This window comes from Leuciscus leuciscus, assembly GCF_965113295.1.
Source record: "Leuciscus leuciscus genome assembly, chromosome: 18".
Classification (NCBI taxonomy): domain Eukaryota; kingdom Metazoa; phylum Chordata; class Actinopteri; order Cypriniformes; family Leuciscidae; genus Leuciscus; species Leuciscus leuciscus.
This window is the reverse complement of record NC_138742.1, coordinates 20,090,534-20,112,605: the sequence shown is the minus strand read 5'-3', so window position 1 is coordinate 20,112,605 and position 22,072 is coordinate 20,090,534. Positions and strand designations below refer to the sequence as shown.

At 37.2% G+C, this 22,072-nt stretch overlaps 2 protein-coding genes and 1 long non-coding RNA gene across 3 annotated transcripts; 2 read left to right on the top strand and 1 right to left on the bottom strand.

Annotated features, from left to right (window-relative positions):
- The first annotated feature begins 67 nt into the window (after nucleotides 1-67).
- gid8b (GID complex subunit 8 homolog b) lies at nucleotides 68-5,525 on the top strand. The gene is made up of 5 exons (XM_082146471.1): nucleotides 68-216; nucleotides 838-966; nucleotides 1,070-1,266; nucleotides 1,701-1,898; nucleotides 4,592-5,525. The coding sequence occupies exons 2-5, from the start codon at nucleotides 846-848 to the stop codon at nucleotides 4,763-4,765; spliced, it is 690 nt and encodes a 229-aa protein (XP_082002597.1). The 5' UTR covers nucleotides 68-216; nucleotides 838-845; the 3' UTR covers nucleotides 4,766-5,525.
- Nucleotides 2,157-4,585, bottom strand: LOC309481520. The gene is made up of 2 exons (XR_014200038.1): nucleotides 3,996-4,585; nucleotides 2,157-3,456 (listed from the first exon to the last, which is right to left on the bottom strand). It is a non-coding gene; the product is annotated as an uncharacterized lncRNA (long non-coding RNA).
- A 758-nt stretch (nucleotides 5,526-6,283) lies between the features above and the next one.
- On the top strand, nucleotides 6,284-21,758 carry slc17a9b (solute carrier family 17 member 9b). Its single transcript, XM_082146459.1, has 13 exons — nucleotides 6,284-7,134; nucleotides 8,307-8,504; nucleotides 10,009-10,148; nucleotides 11,860-11,959; nucleotides 12,038-12,168; nucleotides 12,679-12,775; nucleotides 14,086-14,182; nucleotides 14,493-14,580; nucleotides 14,888-14,922; nucleotides 15,341-15,456; nucleotides 15,631-15,686; nucleotides 19,497-19,526; nucleotides 19,665-21,758. The coding sequence occupies exons 1-13, from the start codon at nucleotides 7,004-7,006 to the stop codon at nucleotides 19,841-19,843; spliced, it is 1,398 nt and encodes a 465-aa protein (XP_082002585.1). The 5' UTR covers nucleotides 6,284-7,003; the 3' UTR covers nucleotides 19,844-21,758.
- The last annotated feature ends 314 nt before the right edge of the window (nucleotides 21,759-22,072 follow it).

The following is a 22,072-nucleotide window of genomic DNA, read 5'->3' as shown; positions in this document are numbered from 1 at the left end:
CAAACGTTACAACGAACGCAATATTTTAATTATGTTGACAATACATTAATTTATAAAAATGTAAGCAGTCCGCTACGTTGATGTTATAAAGTTGACGTTTGATCGTCAGCCAATCCAAACGAGGTATCGTTGTAATCTCGTTTTTTCTTGATCATCGCGAGAGCTCAGTACGGCCTTTCTCCCCGAGCTGCTGGTGAGGAAAGTGTACACATTCAGGTAAAATGCAAAATTTTTGCATAATCGACTTGTTACTCCTTATGTCGCCAACGAGTCGTACTGTGTAAATGCTTGGAGAATATTTGTGTTTATTAACGTTCATATGTGGTTGTTGTTACGTAAAGTATTGAATCTGTTGTTGTCTTCTATCCAGCGGTACAGGCTTCAATGTTATGATACAGGCCTTTATAATTAGAGCTTCCGGTCATCATAAGCGCAAATGTCATCTTGCTTGATTTCAGTAGCATTATTGATTTATATTTTCTCATTGTATATTCACTGATTCGTTGGCGTTTTGTTTAGATTATTGTTTCGTTGCCCTAGTCTTTCTCGAACTAAAAGCTTTATAAAGTAAACATAATAGTATGCGTTTATATAGTATATGCAGACTAACGTTATAGACTAACAAATATGTATTTTAAATGACCTTAATTAAACTAATTTATTTAACTTAGATGAAGATTACAACTGTGAGATTATAACAACCCATACATAAAAAAAGTGTCTAGCTTTCAAGCTGCCTCTTTTCCCATAACTGAAACTATAACTTAAAATTGTATGTATTTATTATTATCATCTTATTATTATACATCATGTTTGTATATTTGTTTGTCTGTGCAGAACACTTCATGATGAGTTATGCTGAAAAGCCAGACGACATAACACGAGATGAGTGGATGGAAAAGCTCAATAATGTTCACATTCAGCGGGCAGACATGAATCGACTCATTATGAATTATTTGGTGACAGGTAAGTGGTCAACTGACCACTTGTATTTATTCACCATACATTGCAGCTTTAATACAAGTGTCTGTAGATCTTTTTCATAATTTGCTTGTTTTTATTTACAAAGAGGGTTTTAAAGAGGCAGCTGAGAAGTTTAGGATGGAATCAGGCATAGAACCAAGTGTTGATCTGGACTCTCTGGATGAAAGGATAAAAATTAGGGAGATGGTCTTGAAGGGACAAATTCAAGAGGCCATTGCACTGATCAACAGTCTGCATCCTGAGCTGCTGGACACTAACCGCTACCTGTACTTTCATCTTCAGGTAAAGCAGATCAATCATTCATTTGACGATTCTAATTGTGTGGACCATTTGTTTAACACACATTTGCAGACACTGTTTCAGTTGATTGCATCTGAGAAAATCTCAATGTAAATGCATCTGACTAAAAATAATATTTCAATTTCGAAAAGTAGATCTGTTACTTTATCATTCAGAACCTAACAAAACATCAAACCAACTTAAAGGTGTGGCTTAAGAGTCCAAAAATACTATTGGGGCCACTGTAAGTTGTTCACTTTTGGACTTTTATTTTGTAAACTGGCTGTTAACCTTTTAATATATATGTATATAACACTTACAAAAGGTTTTGCACTGTTTCATAGTGAATCATAGATTTGTAGTTTTTAGAAAGACTGTCTGATGCTGAATCACAGGGGAATGATTCCAAACTTACAACAAGTGCTTCCTTCCTGTAGCAACAACACCTGATTGAGTTGATTCGCCTGCGGGAAACTGAGGCTGCATTGGAGTTTGCACAGACACAGCTGGCTGAACAGGGAGAGGAAAGCCGAGAGTGCCTGACAGAGATGGAGCGCACCCTTGCACTCCTGGCTTTTGATAACCCAGAAGAGTCACCCTTCGGAGACCTGCTAAACATGATGCAGAGACAGAAGGTAACATATTGTTTTACATAAAACAACCGTCATTTTTTAAAATCTTTATTTATTTATTGAACCTGAAACCAGTACAATTGATGATATGCTGTCTGTCTCTTTATAAACCTTGTTATTTTAATATATTATTAAAGGGATAGTTCACTCCAAAAAGCGTACTATCCCTCTATAGACAGCTATGCAACTAAAATATTTACGCTTCAAAAAGTTCATAAAGAGATCGTAAAACTAATCCATATGAATTGAGTTTACTCCAAATTTTCTGAAGAGACTCGATCACTTTAAATAATGAACAGATTTAATTTAGGCTTTTATTCACATGTAAACTTTGATCTGCGAACATTAACAGAAGCTCTACCGAACCTGCTTGACAAGCGAGAACAAACCTCATTGGTTCTTGCTGAAGCTCAAACGTGCTGCTTAACACGAGAATTAACCTCATTGGTTCTCGCACTTCAAGTGAACATGCTTGAGCTTCCGTTTACCACAGCTGATGTGCGAGTTGGTGAATATTTATATGTGAATAAAATTCAATCTGTTCATCATAAAAAGCGATCGTGTCTCTACAGAATATTTGGACTAAACCGCTCGATTCATATGGATTAGTTTTCCGATCTCTTTATGAACTTTTTGAAGTGTCAGAGTGGTAGTGGCATAGCTGTCTATGGAGGGACAGAAAGCTCTCAGATTTCATCAGAAAGATCTTCATTTGTGTTCCGAAAATGAATGAAAGTTTGGGTTTGGAACGACATGAGGGCGAGAAATTAATGAGAGTTTTTTTAATTTTTAAATAAACATCTGCCACCGACCAGTTGAGGATAACTTTTACACATTGGCACATTGTGTATAAAAAATCTCTTTGAAAAATCTTTTGAAAGTCTTATGCTCAACAAGGCTGTATTTGTTTGATCAATGTATTAAACCAATGATATTGTAACACATTATTACAATTTAAATGAACTATTTTCTATTTCAATATAATTTAAAATATAATTTATTCCTGCACGTGCTAAATATTTTTGTGGAATCTGTGATGCATTTTTGCAGGATTCTTTGATGAATAAAAAGTTCAAAAGAAAAGCATTTATTTGAAATATATGTATGTATAACAATGTAAAAGTCTTGGTTGTCATATTTGATTAATTATATTCCTGTTAGATACAATTTCTTGCTGGTATTATTTATATAGGCCTATGTAAAAAAAAAAAAAAAAAAATCTTACTGCCCCCACACGTTTGAAAGGTGGTGTACTTTGGCCAGTAGGCAAAAAGGTAAATTATGTCAATATGAAATATATCCTATGTACTTAATGTACATTCCCAGTTTTACTGTAAATTATACATCAACGCCTATTATTTAAAATATATAGTTTGTCTTTTGTAATCTGTATCAAAATGTAATAACTCTGAAATTACTTTCCTTTTCTGCAGATGTCACTTGATATGATATTTGTAGACTGTAATGAAAGGCATCATTTATTTAAAGGGGCTATACGTAGTATTCAGAAAACCTTGTTATTAGCGACATCGGCGGCCGGTATGTGAACCGCAACTTATTACTCAGCAGCCATGTCACCCTGTAGCCCAAGACCGGTTGCCCACTGAAGCTAAGCAGGGCTGAGCCTGGTTAGTACCTGGATGGGAGACCTCCTGAGAAAACCAGGTTGCTGCTGGAAGAGGTGTTAGTGAGGCCAGTAGGGGGTGCTCACCCTGTGGTCTGTGTGGGTCCTAACGCCCCAGTATAGTGATGGGGACACTATACTGTCAAAGAGCACCGTCCTTCGGATGAGACGTAAAACCGAGGTCCTGACTCTCTGTGGTCATTAAAAATCCCAAATTTGCCCAGTGGCCTCTGTCTATCATGGCCTCCTAATCATCCTCATATACTGATTGGCTTCATCACTGTCTCCTCTCCACCAGTAAGCTGGTGTGTGGTGGGCGTTCTGGCGCAATATGTCTGCCGTCGCATCATCCAAGTGGATGCTGCACATTGGTGGTGGTTGAGGAGATTCCCCCCTTCTATGTAAAGCGCTTTGAGTGCCGAGAAAAGCGCTATATAAATGTAATGAATTATTATTATTATTATTATTATTACTACTCAAGCACACGTAACATACTAGAGACTGAATGTGATTAAATGCCCGATATACTCACAGCGAAGTTCTTTTTCATTCACTGTTTAGATGCATATGTAAATGTGCTGCATGCTTTCCTTTCAATACACAGAACAAAAATTACAGTGGTGAGAAAACATCAGTTAAGAAGCATCTGATCATAGTGCTATGGATATGTTTGCACCAGGTCTGCAATTCACCCGCATTATGTTGACGGATGAGGTCATTAAAACTACACTGTTATGGTAGTTTGATTATAAAGTATATTTGAGATTATAGATCTGCTATGTGAGACTATAGTTTGACTTAATCCCTTTTCTTTACATGACACATTAACATTACAGTACAGAATGTCCCTTTCTGCATTATCCTAAACGCATTAATTTCATGTCATAGAACGGAAGCTCACATAAATAACACATCCATTTGATTTTGAGAGTCCTTCACATAAAAGTCAAACAATTCTATTGCTATTCTATAGCAATTGCAATAAAAAAGCGATACATTTTTGCGCCGATTTTTTACATATAGCCCCTTTTTAATCTGCCAGTGATTGACAGCATGTGGTCCTCTATAACAGGTGTGGAGCGAGGTAAACCAGGCAGTGCTGGACTATGAAAACAGGGAGTCGACACCGAAACTTGCCAAACTCCTCAAACTGCTGCTGTGGGCTCAGAACGAGTTGGACCAGAAGAAAGTCAAGTACCCCAAAATGACAGATCTTAGCAAAGGCACCATCGAGGACCCCAAGTGAAAACGAACCAGCATCTCTATGCTTGCGTTCTGCGGGGAACAAGAACGGACGCTTTCCCTCTCTTTAACTATTTATACTCAGTGACTGACACTCAAACATCCTTTTATCAACCTTTTGTTTTGTTTACTCGTCGCTTATCGGAGACTTTGCATTAAATGGGATGTGGAAATGAGATTAAGATTTAAGGATGACTTCTAGCCAAAATGGAAACACTTTTTATCGCAGATGGATTTCTGTGATTTTTGTTACCACAATGTTTGACTTGCTGAGCTGAATTGATAGCATTTTAGCCATTTTGTTTTTGCAGAGGATTATTATCTTTCTATTTTGTCAGCGAATGTTCAGAAAGTCTACAAATACAGTTGAGGACTGAACCACACTATTTAGATTTACCTTCTGTTTGACTGTCCTCTGATGTGAGGTACCTAAGGCACAATAGTGGTGTCATCAAGGACAGTGAATTGATTGTACCAATACGATGAACGAGTTATGTGTGCTTTCACAACTTTTATTTGCAGTGCACGGGTATACATTTTGTATGCGTGTAAAAGGGCCCTGTCAAAGAAAATCTGCCCTTTTGAGTACTAATGTTATTGCATTATAATGTTATAAAGTCATGTGACATTGTTTTCTACTGTACATTGTCATAGTATTCCTGCTTACATTGACATTCAATTGTGATTTATAGATATTGCAGAGATCAATTTGTAAGCTTCTGAAATCAGATGCTTTACATAGGTATTAAATATTCTTTTTTTAATCCCCAAACTCTATTTGAATATCAAAATTGCTGCTGTTGTTGTTATGGCCAAATACTTATACTGTGATGCCTAATTAAAGGTTGCAGAAGGTGTATTTTTATAACAAATTAATATGTGGTGAATGAAAGCCACCCACATGGGCTGTCTCATGACTGATTATGATAATTGCTTGCTGTTGGCTGGTAAAGACACAACCTCAGAATTTACACTTCAAATGAGTCAGAAGAACAAGAATTACTATGACAACTTGGATTCTGACTTGTAAAAGTTTATTTCTTTAGCAATGTAATCTTGTGCACGTAATGGACATGATTATTACCCTAGGGCCTACGATTATTTCTTTGTATATAATACAGCGAAATCCGATTAATGATTTTTTTTTCTTCTTTTGAGTCGGATCTTTTTAATGAATCAGATGAACCGGTTCACAAAGCGAGTCCAAAGGAGTCGTTAACTTAATCGGACTGATTCGGTCCTCAGCTGTTATTGACTGGACTGAACCTATAATCATCTCTATCAGACGATGTCTGATTCATAATAAAGCGATGCATAATAGAACAGCTGGATGTTACAGTTAAGATTTTACTGATAGCTGAAAAGTAAGTTACTTTAATATATTAATTGTAGAAATGTTACAAAAATAAAGCATATGACTTGATTAATACCGTTTTATCAACATTTATATGGAACAGAGTTAGTTTAATAAACAAAAGTCTGTAAAAGAAGAGTGAAAACTTTTCAGTCAGGAGATGTTAACGAGAGTTGTTTCATGTAAAAGCTAATAAAAACTTTTAATGAGCTGAACTATGACTGCAACAAACCAAACTGGGATGCTTGAATTTACATTAAGCACCCTAAAAACAGCATTATTTGAACATAATACATACAGGAATGAGTCGTTTACAGGATTTTTTGTGAGTCGTTCTGTTAAACAAAATGTTTAAAAGAATCGATTCGCGCACATGAGTCGGACCTGGTGTATCTGTAATACCAATCAGTCGTGTCACGTCCACTAAACCTGTTCGCTAGCATTTTGCATGAAAGAAATCCGTCTTCATACGGTTTTCAGTTTCACGCTCAGGTTTGTTGCCCAGGGCAGATGCGAAATGATGACTGAATGTGGAAGGGGCTGAGTCACGTTACTTCCTGGTTTGGGGCGCCAGTGGTTGGAGGAACTGCGTGGCTGAAAAAAGAACTGACACGTGGATCATCATCAATACTTCAGGAATCAGGAAAGAAAGCTGGAATTCGTCCCGCTGCGTTATAGCAGCTGTGAAAGCCGAAAGTCCGCTGGTTTCTGCTGGTCGCTGGAGCGCATTGGTTGCGACAGGGATGTTATAAGGAGATGCTTCCGCGAAGAAACTGGGATAGAAACATATTGTTTTCATTGCTTTGCTCTTTTGCCTATCACGCTCGCAAAGACTGACCCGAGAGGACATCAGAGCAGATAGTCACAAACGAATATATTTGTCGTTGAATGGCAATTTTACAAAAACATGGAAAGAACTCTTGTCCAGATTTGCCCAGTATTAAGGAGAATCCCGCAGAAAATTTCGGACAAGCTGGATCGCAGAAGAAGTGGGCAGAGTCAAGTCAGACCTGGACAAGGTGAGACCACCACCTCCTCACCAAACTTTCCTCTAAATAATGCGTATTAGTCTGATGCAAACAATTAATTAATATAAGTGCATTACTATGATAATAAAGTATAGTAGCCTAAATAAAGTATGAATACATTGTATTGCAAAAGTATATTAATGGTATATTTATTCTAAGGCACACCAATTACCATTTCAAATTTAAATTTATCTCAGTAACAAATTATGAGTAGTTAAAAGTATTATTTTAATGTCAGTTTTTCAAACATTTCACACGTTTCATTCAGAATGGGAAAATGCATTATAAGCATTATTAATATATTGCATTTAATTGTAATAAAAATACGGCTTTTCATTTTTAGTTTATGTTAGCTCTGGTCAATTAAATAATATTATCTGATGCAACTTTTCATTTTAATTATGTATTAGTAAATGTTGAAATAAATGCTTTAGACTAGGGCTGTCAAATCGATTAATCACATCTAAGAAAAGGTTTTCTTTACATAATGTGTGTGTGTGTGTGTGTGTGTGTGTGTGTGTGTGTGTGTGTGTGTGTATGTATGTGTATATATATGTAAATATATATTAGTATATATGTGTGTGTGTGTGTGTGTGTGTGTGTGTGTGTACATGTATTATATACACAAATAAACATATATACAAACTTGTCTGTGTGTGTATACACACACGTATTATATACACAAGTAAACACACACACACACACACACACACATATATATATATATATACAAACTTTTATGTTAGATATGATTAATCGCGATTAATCGATTTGACAGCACGACTTTAGACGTATTCATTCATGCATTGTTAATGTCAACTAATATAGTTAACCAATGTTAACAAATGTAAACTTATTGTAAAGTGTTAACATACTACTACTACTACTACTAATAATAATAATAATAATTATTATTATTATTATTATTAATTAAGTGCTTAGTCACAGTTCTGTTCTAAATCAGAGGATTAAAATAAACTTTGTTAAACTTGGTTTTTGAGTAAAAAGGTTTTGAGGAAAAAGTTTGATGAACTAAGTTTTAGTGCATCTGAAGCAAATCAACCAAGATGGGCACCTGCCAGTTTGTGTGCTTTGGCCTGTAACAACTTTTCATATGAATCTTGTTTGTTTTTAAAGATACGGTTTTATCTCTCTGTCTTTAGGCCAGTAGCGAGGCTATGGACGGTGGTGCTGTTGCTGGGCACATGTTTGCTGTACTGTGCCCGTGTGGCCATGCCTATCTGTGCAGTGAGCATGGCAGAGCGCTTCAGCTGGTCCAAGAGAGAGACGGGCATGGTGTTGGGCAGCTTCTTCTGGGGCTACTGCTTCACTCAGGTCCTTGGAGGCTACGTCAGTGACAGGTCCTCTGACTCCATTGTTTCTGTTGCTGAAACCTGAAAATAAATGTCTTTATTTGTGTACTTTACATAAAGATTTCTTTAAGTTAGTAATATTAAGTAATATTGGATCTTGAGTTCTACAATTTAAAGTGGCTCTTACATTTATAAGTTAATATTTAAAGGGGTGGTATAATGCCGTCTTCACAAGATGTAAAATAAGTCTTTGATGTCCCCAAAGTGTGTATGTGAAGCTCAAAATACCCCACAGATATTTTTATATAGCATGTTCAAGTTGTCACTTTTTGAGGTTGAGCAAAAACGCACAGATTTTCTGTCTGTCCCTTTAAATGCAAATGAGCTGCTGCTCCCAGGACAGGGGGCGGAGCTTCGTGTCCTTTTACCTCACGCAGACATGCACTGAAATTTTCAAAAACCTTTAGCCTTTTATGTTCAAACCAGAGTCAGACAATTGTGGAGAGACAACATGTAGAATGCAACAGGACATTTCTGAATGGTTAGTTGATGAATTTATACAGCTTATGTGTAGTTATCTTCTAGTCATTGATTAGCATATTCTGTCATGATAATCTATAAATCATGTTTCCGGGGGCGGGGTTTATGTAAATTCTTGTGTTCATGATGTCACAAACCCGGGAGGAATGTCGTGTAGTCCCTACCAGCCGTTTGTTGTAGTCCTTAAAAAACGATTTCTTTAAAAGCAAATATCTTCCTTTGCTTTGAACTTTGAGCTTCGTAACTTTGCAGATGTTGGTTATGCTCAAACAGCAACATTACACACTAACTAAAGTTAGAAAAGTAAAATCATAATCAACCACCCCCTTTAATAGAATGTAAATATTTGTAACTTTAATTGGGCAACAGTCAGTAGGTCACATAAGTTAGGTCACACAAGTTAGCTTCAGCAGTTGAATGAATGAATCACTATCATTTAAAGGGCGAGTGCACAGTGAATTCATTGGTAGAAATTACGTGAATGTGATGGCAGTCTCTGGTTTAAGGGTGTGGCTCTATTTTATAATATCATCCTTTGCCATCTGTTGAAACTGCTTTAAATATTTGTTAAACAGGTTGTGGCTAATATGCAAACAGTTCTGAGGACTCTTTTCCCGTGCCGTCTGGTTAATCGCACCGGTTTAGTCCAGCAGTAATTTCCATTTCCTTACATTCAAATAATATTAAAGAACTTAATAATATGATACACTTTTAAACTGTGAGCTAAAATGCAGTCATTTTCAAGTCTATTGGCCACCAGAGAGCCACAACCTGCTCAGAAACAGGACTGAACACAGTGAAGAATGTGATGCAACTGAAGCTTGCCATGAACCGCTGGTCTGCATTGGTCCCATGCTGCAGATCTAAGGACTGAAACAGCACTATGACGTTTTTAAAATGTGGAATAGAATGTCTGTTTTGCTGGAGAAATACTCATAAAGATATGTTTGGATTCGATGTCATGTTCATAAATGCGTGTGTATGTGTTTTTGTTGATTTGTTGGGTGTTTAGGGTGGGAGGAGAGAAAGTGATGCTGTTGTCAGCGGCAGCATGGGGAGCAATGACAGCCTTCACTCCGATCTTAGCCCATTTCTGCTCCCAGCCCATCGTCTCCATGACGGTCTCCCGCTTCCTCATGGGCCTGCTGCAGGGTGAGAGACCGCCCCAGAGCGTACCGAACTTCCCATAACTGTGCTTTCATGCTGTGCGGATTGTGTACTTTCGAGGATCTAAGGATATTGAAGTACAATAATAGTTTAAAGGGTTAGTTCACCCAAAAATGAAAATTATGTCATTAATGACTCACCCTCATGTCGTTCCAAGCCCGTAAGACCTCCGTTCATCTTCGGAACACAGTTTAAGATATTTTAGATTTAGTTCGAGAGCTTTCTGTCCATCCATTGAAAATGTATGTACGTTATTCTGTCCTTGTCCAGAAAGGCAATAAAGACATCATCAAAGTAGTCCAAGTGACTACAGTGGCTCAATCTTAAGTTTATAAAGCGACGAGAATACTTTTTGTGCGCAAAAAACAAACAAAAATAATGACTTTATTCCACTATTCATTTCCTTCTCTCTGGGCCTCGAGTGAGTTCACGTAGTAAAACTGTGCATCACACACATGACCAGCGTCGGCCAATCACTAGCCTACGTGTGACATACAACACAGAAGCGCTACGCATTTATACTACGTGAAAAAACTCGAGGCCCAGAGAGAAGGAAATGAATAGTGGAATAAAGTCGTTATTTTTGTTGTTTTTTGCGCACAAAAAGTATTCTCGTCGCTTTATAAACTTAAGATTGAGCCACTGTAGTCACTTGGACTACTTTGATGATGTCTGTATTACCTTTTCTGGACCTGGACAGTATACCGTACATACATTTTCAATGGAGGGACAGAAAGCTCTCGGACTTAATCTAAAATATCTTAAACTGTGTTCCGAAGATGAACGGAGGTCTTAAGGGCTTGGAACGACATGAGGGTGAGTCATTAATGACATCATTTTCATTTTTGGGTGAACTAACCCTTTAAGCTTGGAGAAAGTTGCTAAACAATATCCAGCTGTTTTCAGTGTTTTTCTAAGTCGCTGCAAATGCAGCAGAGCTGTGCTGTTATTAGGGGAAACTTTGCTTGCTTAGTAAATCATTGCAAATTGCTAAATGTTCCCTCCTGCAAATTTTGACCTCTTTTTATTTGAAGAGGAGCATAATTGTGCTGTGGTTGGCAAAGAGAGGAATCCAACCACTATCATGCCCTGTTTTTTATTATGCTGAATGTCATTGTACTGCTGTTGTGTTCTCTTGAAACTAGTGGAAGGGGTCTGAAAAACAGTCACTGGACTGCTATAAAATATGCCACTTTGATTCCTTTATCAGCATAGAGGGAGCTGCAGTTTGGCTTTTTGTTATAAAATGTTAAAGTTTGCTCAAATTTATTAGTGGCATCATCTTTTCCATGCTTCTGTTACAAATCACGATGTCATCTCGTAATTACGACATGGCGTGAATGCAGCAAAACAGCTTTACATTATTATTCAGAATTATGAGATGGGTACAAAACATAATATTACGATACAATACTACTTGCACATTCCAACACAGAATCTACAATACAGGATAAAATACGTGATGAATATATAAAAAAAAAAAGAGGATGCCCAACATAACATTTATCAGTAAATCATGAAAATTAAATATTTGTTTTTTAAATTAATTAATTAATTATTAGTACCACAGTGTGTTTGTTTTTAGTATATGGTGGGCATAAGGTGGTATATTTGTTGGTTTGTTTTTAAGTCATAAACAATAATAATCCACTTATGGCTATCCAAAAATGAGTGTGTTTGTTTTCTTGGCGCTCAGGTGTTCACTACCCGTCCCTGGCCAGTCTGTGCTCTCAGAAGGTGGTGGAGAGTGAGAGGGGTTTCCTCATGAGCACAGTGGGAAGCGGCTCATACCTGGGGTTAGTGTCTGATCGCTGTCTCTGTGGAAATGCGGAAATGTAGCCGATGTCTTTCAGATTGAATGTGTGTGTGTGTAGGACTCTGGTGATTGGCGGTCTCGGCTCTCTCATGCTGGACTTGTACGGCTGGGAGAGTGTGTTCTACGTCTCTGGGCTTCTGTCTGTGCTGTGGGCGTACTGCATGTGGAAGTATCTGCTCAAAGGAGAGGGTATGTACAGGATACGCGAGCACAAACATACACACATTTATTTGGATTGGGGTCAGTATGATTTAAATGTTTTTGAAAGAAGTGTATGGTGCATTTATATGATCTAAAATACAGTAATACTGTGAAATGTTATTGCAATTTCAAACATATGTTTTATATTTGATTATATTTTTAAATGTAATTTATTCCTTTGTCAAATTGTTAGCATCATTACTCCATTCTTCAGTGTCACGTGATCCTTTAGAAATCATTCTAATATTGCTGCTCAAGAAACATTACTGTGTAAACTATATATAAGAATCCTCAGAAAGAAATTCTTTGATGAATAGAAAGTTCAAAAGAACATCTTATGTAACATTATTAAAGGTCTTTACTGTCACTCTTTTTACTGTATCCTTTCTGAATAAAAATGTAATTTATTTCCAGAAAAAAAAGTTGTGCTGTTATTCTTTTCCATAACAGGTGTTAACAACGGTTTGTTTAAAGGCCGATTGTGCTTGTGTTTGTCAGGTCCCATCATCACACTGGAGTCTCTGGGCAGCGCTGGAACCCAGTCCAAACTGTCTAAGAGAAACTGGTTGCGTCTCTTCAGACAGCCAGCTGTGTGGTGAGATTAGCACCTGAATACTGTGTGTGTGTGTGTGTGTGAGAGAGAGAGAGAGAGAGAAAGAGAGAGTGTGGGTGCTGAACAAAGAGTCTTTACTGAGCTCCCATAAAGGCCTGATTCACATCCACTCTATGTCTGTCTATATATAGAGCACTCAGAAACACAGTAACACAGTACTCTGTCCCGTCAGCCAAATATGGCTGAGTGTTTCTGACTGCACACATGACGCGGATGTTTTTTGTGATATTTAAAAAATTATATTAATGTATAAGGAAAAGTAGATAGTAATTATAAAAGAATTTAAAGATGCTGCTGTCACTGCCCAACTGTACTTTACCATGTTGACTGAGAGTGAGTGCTCTAGTAGTGATTGTTGTCACTGATGTTATTGTTATGGCAATAGAGGACCGCAGTGATGATGTGTTTTTGTAGGCCAGCCCGGAAGTTTGCATCACCACGGTTCCCTTGACAAAAAAAAACAGAGGATTTTTTTCATTGGCTTTTGGATTATTGCAGAAAATAAGCTCTGTGACCTACAAAAGTGTATGATTCTTACACGTTTTGAAGCCTAAAAACAGTCGGCAGAAAAAAAAGATGAAGTTAACTTCATCAAGCTAAAGACTAACGTAACCATCACTAATCTTCCGACAACTTTTTCAGTAAAAAAAAAAATTATTTGAAAGTTTGTTAAAATAGCTTGCAAGAGCACAATCATAAACACAATGACTTCAGGACAATAGACAAAACCCATTGACTTCAGGACAATGTGCAGAAGTGCTAAAATGCTCATTTCCGGGTTCTGGGCTATAAAAATATGTCCTCCCTGCAGCACTCGATTAAGACTTACTTAAGTTTTTTTTATTAAAATGATTCTTTTTGCATTCATTATATAATTTATATGAATTATTATTAAAATATTATAATGCTCTCAATCAATTTTTAATTCTCTAACTTTTGTTAATATTGTGTTATCGTAAACATAGTGATGTGGATGCAGTATCACGCAAATAATGATCACTAATGCCATTGTGGAAGTGCACTATTTGCGGTTAGCCATGATTCATTTGTTCCATGAGCGAAAGTCTCCAGATATAAGGGTTTACCAAGGTAAATGTTAGTATTCGGCTGTTCATGTGATCGCAACTTGGTGTCATGACTGTAGAATCTTGTACATGGTTCTAAACATATTTGTCGAAACTTATTTATCTTTCAGAACCTTTTTTTAATGGTGAAGAAAAATGACTGAGTGCACCTTCGGTGTCTTTTGTCTGCCAGCTGCGTTGGTGTCATTCATTCTGTCTGTTTTTCAGTGCCGTCATTATTACACACTTGTGCACCGCCAGCACCTTCTTCACACTGCTGTCATGGCTGCCAACGTATTTCAAGGACACCTTCCCTGATGCCAAGGTAAACTGAACTGCGCTCTTTCAGACAGCGTGTGAGAACATGATCTGTGTCAAAGCAATATAATATCAGTTTGCATACTGAGATTTCTCTCCTTCTATGCGAGACATGAATAACTAGATTGTTTATGATGTTAGTATGATGCTGTTCTGGTTGAACTCCAGCAGGGGGCTCCACATAACAACAACACATCTGAGTATGCAGAACTGTATGTTCATATGCGTTGGGCTGACCTATTGTTCATTGCGTGTTCCTGTGTGTGTGTGTGTGTGTGTGTGTTTGATTGTATGTCTGCATGTGTGTGTTTCTTCAGGGTTGGGTGTTTAACGTGATCCCATGGTTTGTGGCCATTCCCTCTTCCCTGTTTAGTGGATGCCTTTCAGACCATCTAATCAGTCAGGGTACGAAACCACACGTACTACACAAACGCATTTAAAGATATAAGCTCACATTTGTTCCTCATATCAATGTCTTATTGATTGACAATAGAAAGGCAATTAAATAGTCCCGTTCCTTTCTTTAGTGTCAACGGCTCTGTAATCATTGTTGTGTCGTGACTTTGCTCTTTCCCGCCAATGTTACGCATCTGTTCGAGTTTTACGGTGTTGTAAATGTCAAGTCTACTCAACTGTAATTGTCCTATAAAATCTGTTAAATGTTCCTCAGCTGGCACACTCATACTCTCGCCCCTTTCTCTGACTCTTAAAGGTTTTGATACTGCGTCAGTGAGGAAACTCATGCAGGTACAATTGAAATACACACTCTCTCATGAGGCTGCATTAACAGCTACATATTATTACAATATCAAATAAATGTTGTCTATTTTAATGTATTAATATATTTAGTGATGGCAAAAGTGATCATTACCACAGTCCTCAGTGTCACATGATCCTTCAGAAACAATATGCTGATTTGCTGCTCAAGAAACATTTTTTATTATTATTATCCATAAACAGTTATGCTTCTTAAAATATGAAAATATTTTTCATGAAAAGAAAGTTCAAAAGAACAGCATTTATTTGAAATATAAATCTTTTGTAACATTATAAATGTTTAATTGTCACTTCTGATTAATTTAATATGTCCTTGCAGTATAAATGTTTAAAAAAAACCTTTGAATTGTAGTGTATATAACAATGTATTGATCTGTGTGTTTTTCAGTTCTTCTCTATGGGCGTGTCCAGTGTGTTCACTCTGTTACTGTGCGGGACCACTACGTTCCCCACAGCTGTGGCTTTCGTGTCTGCAACGATGGGCCTCACCACATTCAGCCACAGGTAATGCCACACACTGCTTACACATGCATTGAAACAAACAAACAGTAGACCTTGGCAACCGCAAGGTCATGAGTTTGATTCCCGGGTAATGCAAGCACTGATCAAATATATGTAAAAGAATCTGCCAAATGCATGAATGTGAATGTAAACATATAATTCTCTCTGTCTTTGTAGTGGGGTTTCAGTGAATGTTCAAGATCTCGCTCCATCCTGTGCTGGGGCTCTGTTTGGTAAGTATCATTGTCTCTGCTCTAACCAGAACTATGATTGCACACTTAAGGCTCATTTACACCAAGAATGATAACTTTAATGATAACCATCATGCTATATGTATTGGCATATACACTGATGGACAATACCTTTGTAACGCTTCTGTTATGCTCTGTGTTCTGTTCTTCAGTGTACGCTTTAAAGTAGGAAGGATTTTGATTGGCTTTCAATCTTGTTAATGTTCATCAGCTGAAAAAACAAACAAACATTACAAGTGATTATTGCACGTATTATTTTGGTATCATTAATATACTTATAGTTTTTATTAATATTTTGAATTAGTTTTTATTTTTATATTCAATTTCAATTTTAGTTAGTGTTAGTAACTTTTTGTCATTTTTGTTGTCTATATATTTTTTATTAATGTTTAGTTACTGATGGCGTGCTGTGCATGGAGATGCATTCCCTGTAAAACATCATATTTTTTAATTTTGTCAAATACTTTTTCTTGATTACACATCGTTTTTTTAATGTTTCTTTTATATTATTTCATAAGTTAACATTGCAATAATTTTTTTTAACATTGCAATTTAAAATTAATTTTGTTCTGCAGATGAAAAAAAGACGAAACTGCATTCTGTAAAAATTCAGAATAAGCAGCGATTTCTTTCATTTTTAAAATAATATTAAGTATTCTTTTATTTCGATCTGCAGTCTAATAAAAGTTAAACATAAAACGGTAGCTTATGTAGGCTGTAACTGCACCTGTTTCTGAATATTTATTTATATTGTAAAAAGGCTACACTTTAATTATATCTAATTGAGAAAATATGATGAGGAAATAGTCTTGATATTTCTGCAGTGCTTCTCTCAACTTGTTACGAACCGCTCCGAGACACGAAGGTTGAGATCCAAATGCAGCTTTATTGTATGGGGCAATCCAGAATCGTAATCAGATGTACAGGCAAGAGTCATACACAGACAGGCAGTCAAAACAAAGAAACAAACAAAGAAACAAAACAGGCAGGGACCAGAGGCAAAGAGAGTAATCCAGGGAACAGGGCAAGATATCCAAAACCAAGAGACAAGAAAACCAGGAGAATGCTCAGAAATGCAGTGTAACACTTAAACAAGACTTCGCGCTGAGTAGGGTTGGGTATCGGTTGGGTTTTATCCGATACCAGTACCTACTCGGTATTTTTCAAACGGTTCCGGTGCTTAAACGGTTCTTAAGAAAACGAAACCGCACACACTTTATCAAAAAAATAATACCTGTGTGTGTTTTCTGAAAAAGATTTTCTGATTTCTGATTAAATAAAAAAATGGTGCCGTTTAAAAGGCTACTGATGTAGCCGAAAACACTTAAGTTAAGATCAAAATTTTGTCTTCTCATATTATTTATATATATTATATTACGTATTATATATTATAGACTTTTACAAAACAGAGAAATATCTGACACTGAGCAGAAATATTTAACACACATAGTATAGCCTCATATAAATATACTTCATACTTGATATGCAAGATTTGCAGTTGGCATTAAAATACTAGACTTACCCGAAGAGGAACACTGCAGCTGAACTTGAACTTTAGTCAAGAATGTCAGAGGTTTTGGGTTCTAATCCGCATTCGTGGTTTTTTGTTTGTATGTTTGTTGTTGTTGTTTTTTTAAACCGATTATGCTCATCAGTGGTTGTATATCAAGCAGGGACACTTTGTGTGCATTAGGCTATATTTTTTTATTTCACCAGAACTAATAGATATGAGGCGCCGTCTAGGGCTTAAATCGAACTTCATTCACGCACACATAAAACGCTTGCATACACATATACGAAGTAGTCACACATACATGTATACTGCTGAATGCTCCAACTATATGAAATGCACAACGTCACATCTAAAGTCGCTCACGCGCACACACACAAACTCTACACACACGTGACGCGCGGAACTCTCCGCGCACATACTCATCTGAGACGCGAGCACACACACACACACACACACACACACACACACACACACACACACACACACACACACACACACACACACACACACACAAACTCACGCACATACTCATCTGAGACGCGAGCGCGCGCACACACACACACAAACTCGCGCACATACTCATCTGAGATGCGAGCACACACACACACACACAAACTCGCGCACATACTCATCTGAGACGTGAGCACACACACACACACAAACTCTACACACACGAGACGCGCGGAACTCTCCGCGCAGATACTCATCTGAGACGCGAGCTCACACACAAACTCACGCACATAGGCCTACTCATCTTAGACGCGAGCACACACACACACACACACACACAAACTCACGCACATACTCATCTGAGACGCGAGCACACACACACACACACTCGCGCACATACTCATCTGAGACGCGAGCACACACACACACACACTCGCGCACATACTCATCTGAGACGCGAGCACGCACACACAAACTCTCCACGCATATACTCAGACGACGCCTCATAAATAGATCGATCTCTGCAACGTATTGAAGCGCGTCCGCGTCCAACGTATGGAAGCACGCGTGAAGAAAGTGCGGTGTGCGGGAGCCACAAGAATCCGCGCCACTGATCGCAGCGGCAACGAGCACTTTGATCATTTAAAAAAACACAGTTCAGCGCTAGATCGTCTCTTATTTAACAAACAAACTAAATGAATGCTCTGCTGGTTAACTGGAGATGTTTTGTTATTGGATCATTCGTGCCGCGAGATGCGGTGAAAAAAGTCAGGCACCGAAAGTTGCGTTCTTATTCGGTCTCGATACTACCGTTTACGTCGGAACCGGTTCTCTATTGGAACCGGGTTTCGGTACCCAACCCTAGCGGTGTTGCAGGACTAACAGGATGATGAGACACAGGTGAATGCAATCAGTGAATGAGGTACAGGTGAATGTGATCAGTGATAAGTGATGATGAGTCCGGGCAGTGAGTTATGGGAAATGTAGTTTGTGAGTGATAATAGTCTTATGTGGAGTGCCCTCTGGTGGCTCTCAAGGGCACTACAGCTGGTGACCGTTACACAACTGAAGTCATGCTTTCTGGGTTTTCAATGTTACCAGTCCCGGTAAATAGAAAATTGTGAGCGGTGTACATTTACTGTAGACTGATCAATTGAAAATGAAAATATACTGTACAAATAACATTTAAATAAAGCAGTAATTTATTTCATTCTGACCGGTAACTGTCTTGAGTTTTTGCTCAGAGCAAACTTATTTGTTTTTAATTCCTGATTTGTGAATAACAAATAGCCTTCATTATTGCTTGATTATCGATAATAAAAAAACAGCACTAGAAATGTTGTAATTAATTAAATTAATCTGGAAAGACGTAATGAAATGTGGCAAAAAGAAAATGAGAGAGTATAAAGAAAAAAAGATTTGATTCTCAACATTCTGTGCCATCAAAATGCATTTATCATTCTTACAATCACCATACGAATGTCTACCTTCACCATAAATCTCAAATTTCAATTCAATTCCTTATTCTTCAATAACATGATTCATTTCTCATTCGAAAAGAACGCAGTGGAAATTATTTGAAGGACGTTATGTTTAACGTTTCATAAATAAGTAAGAAAATGTTTTCTAATGGTTTTAGTTAACCATAACCAACCCTGATTCTAGCGATATTGTTCTACGGTGTCATTGTTTTGCACAGATTTTTTGTAATTTTACAATGAGCAATAGGATCATCTGCTATTTAAACTAAGTACAGTGAATATTATAAGTCAGTCTCATTATTTCCTTTGTCTTTTCTGAATCTGTAATATGTTTATTATTTCTAATAGGGGTGATGAATACCTGTGGAGCTTTTACAGGTAAGGACATTACTTTTTACATTTAAAATGTAATGTTAATCACTTAAAATCAAATGATATATCAGGGACACTTTTTTTTTTTTACAGGTAGATTGTTAGTATGCTGTATATGTTAATGCTGTTGTGTGTTCTTGTTAGGGGTCATCATGGTGTATCTCTCAGGGTATCTGATCGAGGCCAGTGGTTCCTGGGCGTCAGTTTTCGGCCTCATCACGGTAGTGAATCTGCTGGGTTTAGCCACGTTCTTAAGCTTCGCAGAAGCTCGCAGAGTGGACATAGATCTTGCGAAGGGCCGTTACCACAACATCCACATCTGAGAGCACAGGGGCCTGGAGCAGAGCAACACCATCAGGATATATGGAGCTTATGGATCAGCTGAGTTTTGTGTATGATGGGTGGGGAAGGACACAGAGAAATGACTGGCTCTGAGAAGAAGAGTCAACAGTCACTGGTTTCTTCACTATGGAAACTATTTTGCTCTCTTTGGCTGAAGAGAATATTGGAAAAGCTGTAGGAGATACTTAATAGATCTGTAATAGATTACTAGGAGCCGCAGGATGAAGAGTGTTACTGAGTATTTTAAGATCCATGCTTTCATTCATTTCTATTTTATCCTCTAGCACTTGTGTCAGTGTGACCAAAGCAGTTCAGAAACCCGCAGTACACCGTCCATTTAATTAGATGAAGACCAAAAACTAGAGTTTGACAAGTCTGGGAATTTACAGTGTTTATTAAATTATTAATACCATGTTATTTTAAAATACCTCATCTCAGACGTCTGTTTCTTCCACAGGGTATGAGCTGTTGATAGAGATTACTGTTTTTTTTGTTACTGCAGAATTAGAGTTTTTCCCAGTTGGAAAAGAAAGTTACTGTCTTATTAAACGTTAGTTAAACGTGCTTTTGTGCATCTTTTAGCTGGCTGATTCCTTAAAGCATTTTCTTTGTCTCCGCTGTCTGCTGTTGAGAATAGTTTCTGATCTTTAAAGGAAGTTTCTGTTTCAGCCTTTGAGACAAACTGCTAGTTTCCTTTTGTCTTTGTCTGATTTAATTATCAGGGACCTTTTCTCGGTGGGTCATTTGTTTGGACCAAGAAGTTGCACAATGAAATGAATGTATTATGGTGAAAAGCTTTATTATGTAGAGACAAGATCCTGAACGTTATGGGAATGATTCGACCAAAACCTATTTCGAATATGTAGCCTGTAAGTGCATATTTTTAAGTTCAATTCTTTCAATGCTGAAAGGGTCACAAAAGGATATTATCTCATAAATTGTGCTGTAGATCTCCCATTCCCCAGTTGTTACTGCTTTGAGAAGTATTGTAAATGTTACTGTTAGTTACATAAAGAATTTGAAGGAAAACGAGTTCCTAGGTCTTATTTCAGTGTGCATTAAAACATGCAATATGTTTCTGCTGTTATTGCTGGCCTACTGCTAGGGAAGATCATGGCAGATTTGCAAACGGTGGGAAAAAAAAAACTTGAATTATTATATAACTCTCTTCTCTGCAAGGGACTCAAAGAAGTTTTATTTTTTTCCAGTACGTAAAATCATAAGAAATATGTTCACAAAGATTATTTGTGATTAAAATCTTATTTTATACATAGATTAGATACCACTATGTATAATATAAACAGTAGACAATATCAGAATACATTTATATTTATTGATTTATATTTGATTTAGAGAATAGATTGAAAATGCTTATATGATTATTGTCTATGTCAACCATATATATTTAGTAAGTTTTCTTTGTTTTCTTTCCTGTCATGTTTTATTGTTCTGGCTGATGCAGCTTTATAGAAATGCCATATCACGCATATATTATGTTCCATTCCATTTAATTTGATATTTAACGTGTTATTGTTCTACAATAGCAATAACTGTATAATGATTGTGGGGCTTGTTTCACCATCACAGCTGACAATTACTTGCATTTGAGTAGCGATGAAGAAACTTTGCATATTTATTACGCTTGCATCATTTCTCATGAAACTTTCTCACTCAAGACTAGGAAATACAATAGATGAGCTGTGAATTAACGCAATGTCATACTGTCCGGAGTTGTGGATGAAAGATAGGTTTTGCAGAAAACTGAATTAATCAATATTGCATTCTTTTAGAGACAAATATCACATGAAAAAAGAAATGTAAACCCATGTAAATGCAGTATTCTGTATTTGTAAGCATATTTTGCTGAAATATAAAACTATATTTTATCAAGGGAAATATGTTTTGTGTATTCATTTACTCTCAACGGTGATCCAAGACGTATTAAAGTTGTGTTTGGGACCTCACCACCAGGAGGCAGCAGAGTCCAGAAAATAGCGTGTAGTGTAGCGGCCCTGCCTTGCTTACAGGCTTACAGTCAGCTAACTGTCTGGCACAAACATTTAAATGCTGAAAAAGAGGCCTTTATGCGTGCAACTGAAAGTGCGAGGGCGGGCATATGTGCGTTTAACTGGAGTGTCATGGCTAACACCTCCTGACTGTTTGTAGATCATTACACCTCAAATTCCAGTCAAACTTCGCCAACTGCGTCC

Excerpts from the sequence above, each read along its gene's own strand:
- slc17a9b (XM_082146459.1), top strand. The coding sequence starts at position 7,004 with ATGGCAATTTTACAAAAACATGGAAAGAACTCTTGTCCAGATTTGCCC. Across the intron at positions 11,960-12,037 it reads GGAAGCGGCTCATACCTGGG|GACTCTGGTGATTGGCGGTC; the intron begins GTTAGTGTCTGA and ends GTGTGTGTGTAG. Across the intron at positions 15,687-19,496 it reads CTGTGCTGGGGCTCTGTTTG|GGGTGATGAATACCTGTGGA; the intron begins GTAAGTATCATT and ends TATTTCTAATAG.
- gid8b (XM_082146471.1), top strand. The coding sequence starts at position 846 with ATGATGAGTTATGCTGAAAAGCCAGACGACATAACACGAGATGAGTGG. Across the intron at positions 967-1,069 it reads TATGAATTATTTGGTGACAG|AGGGTTTTAAAGAGGCAGCT; the intron begins GTAAGTGGTCAA and ends TTATTTACAAAG. Across the intron at positions 1,267-1,700 it reads ACCTGTACTTTCATCTTCAG|CAACAACACCTGATTGAGTT; the intron begins GTAAAGCAGATC and ends TCCTTCCTGTAG.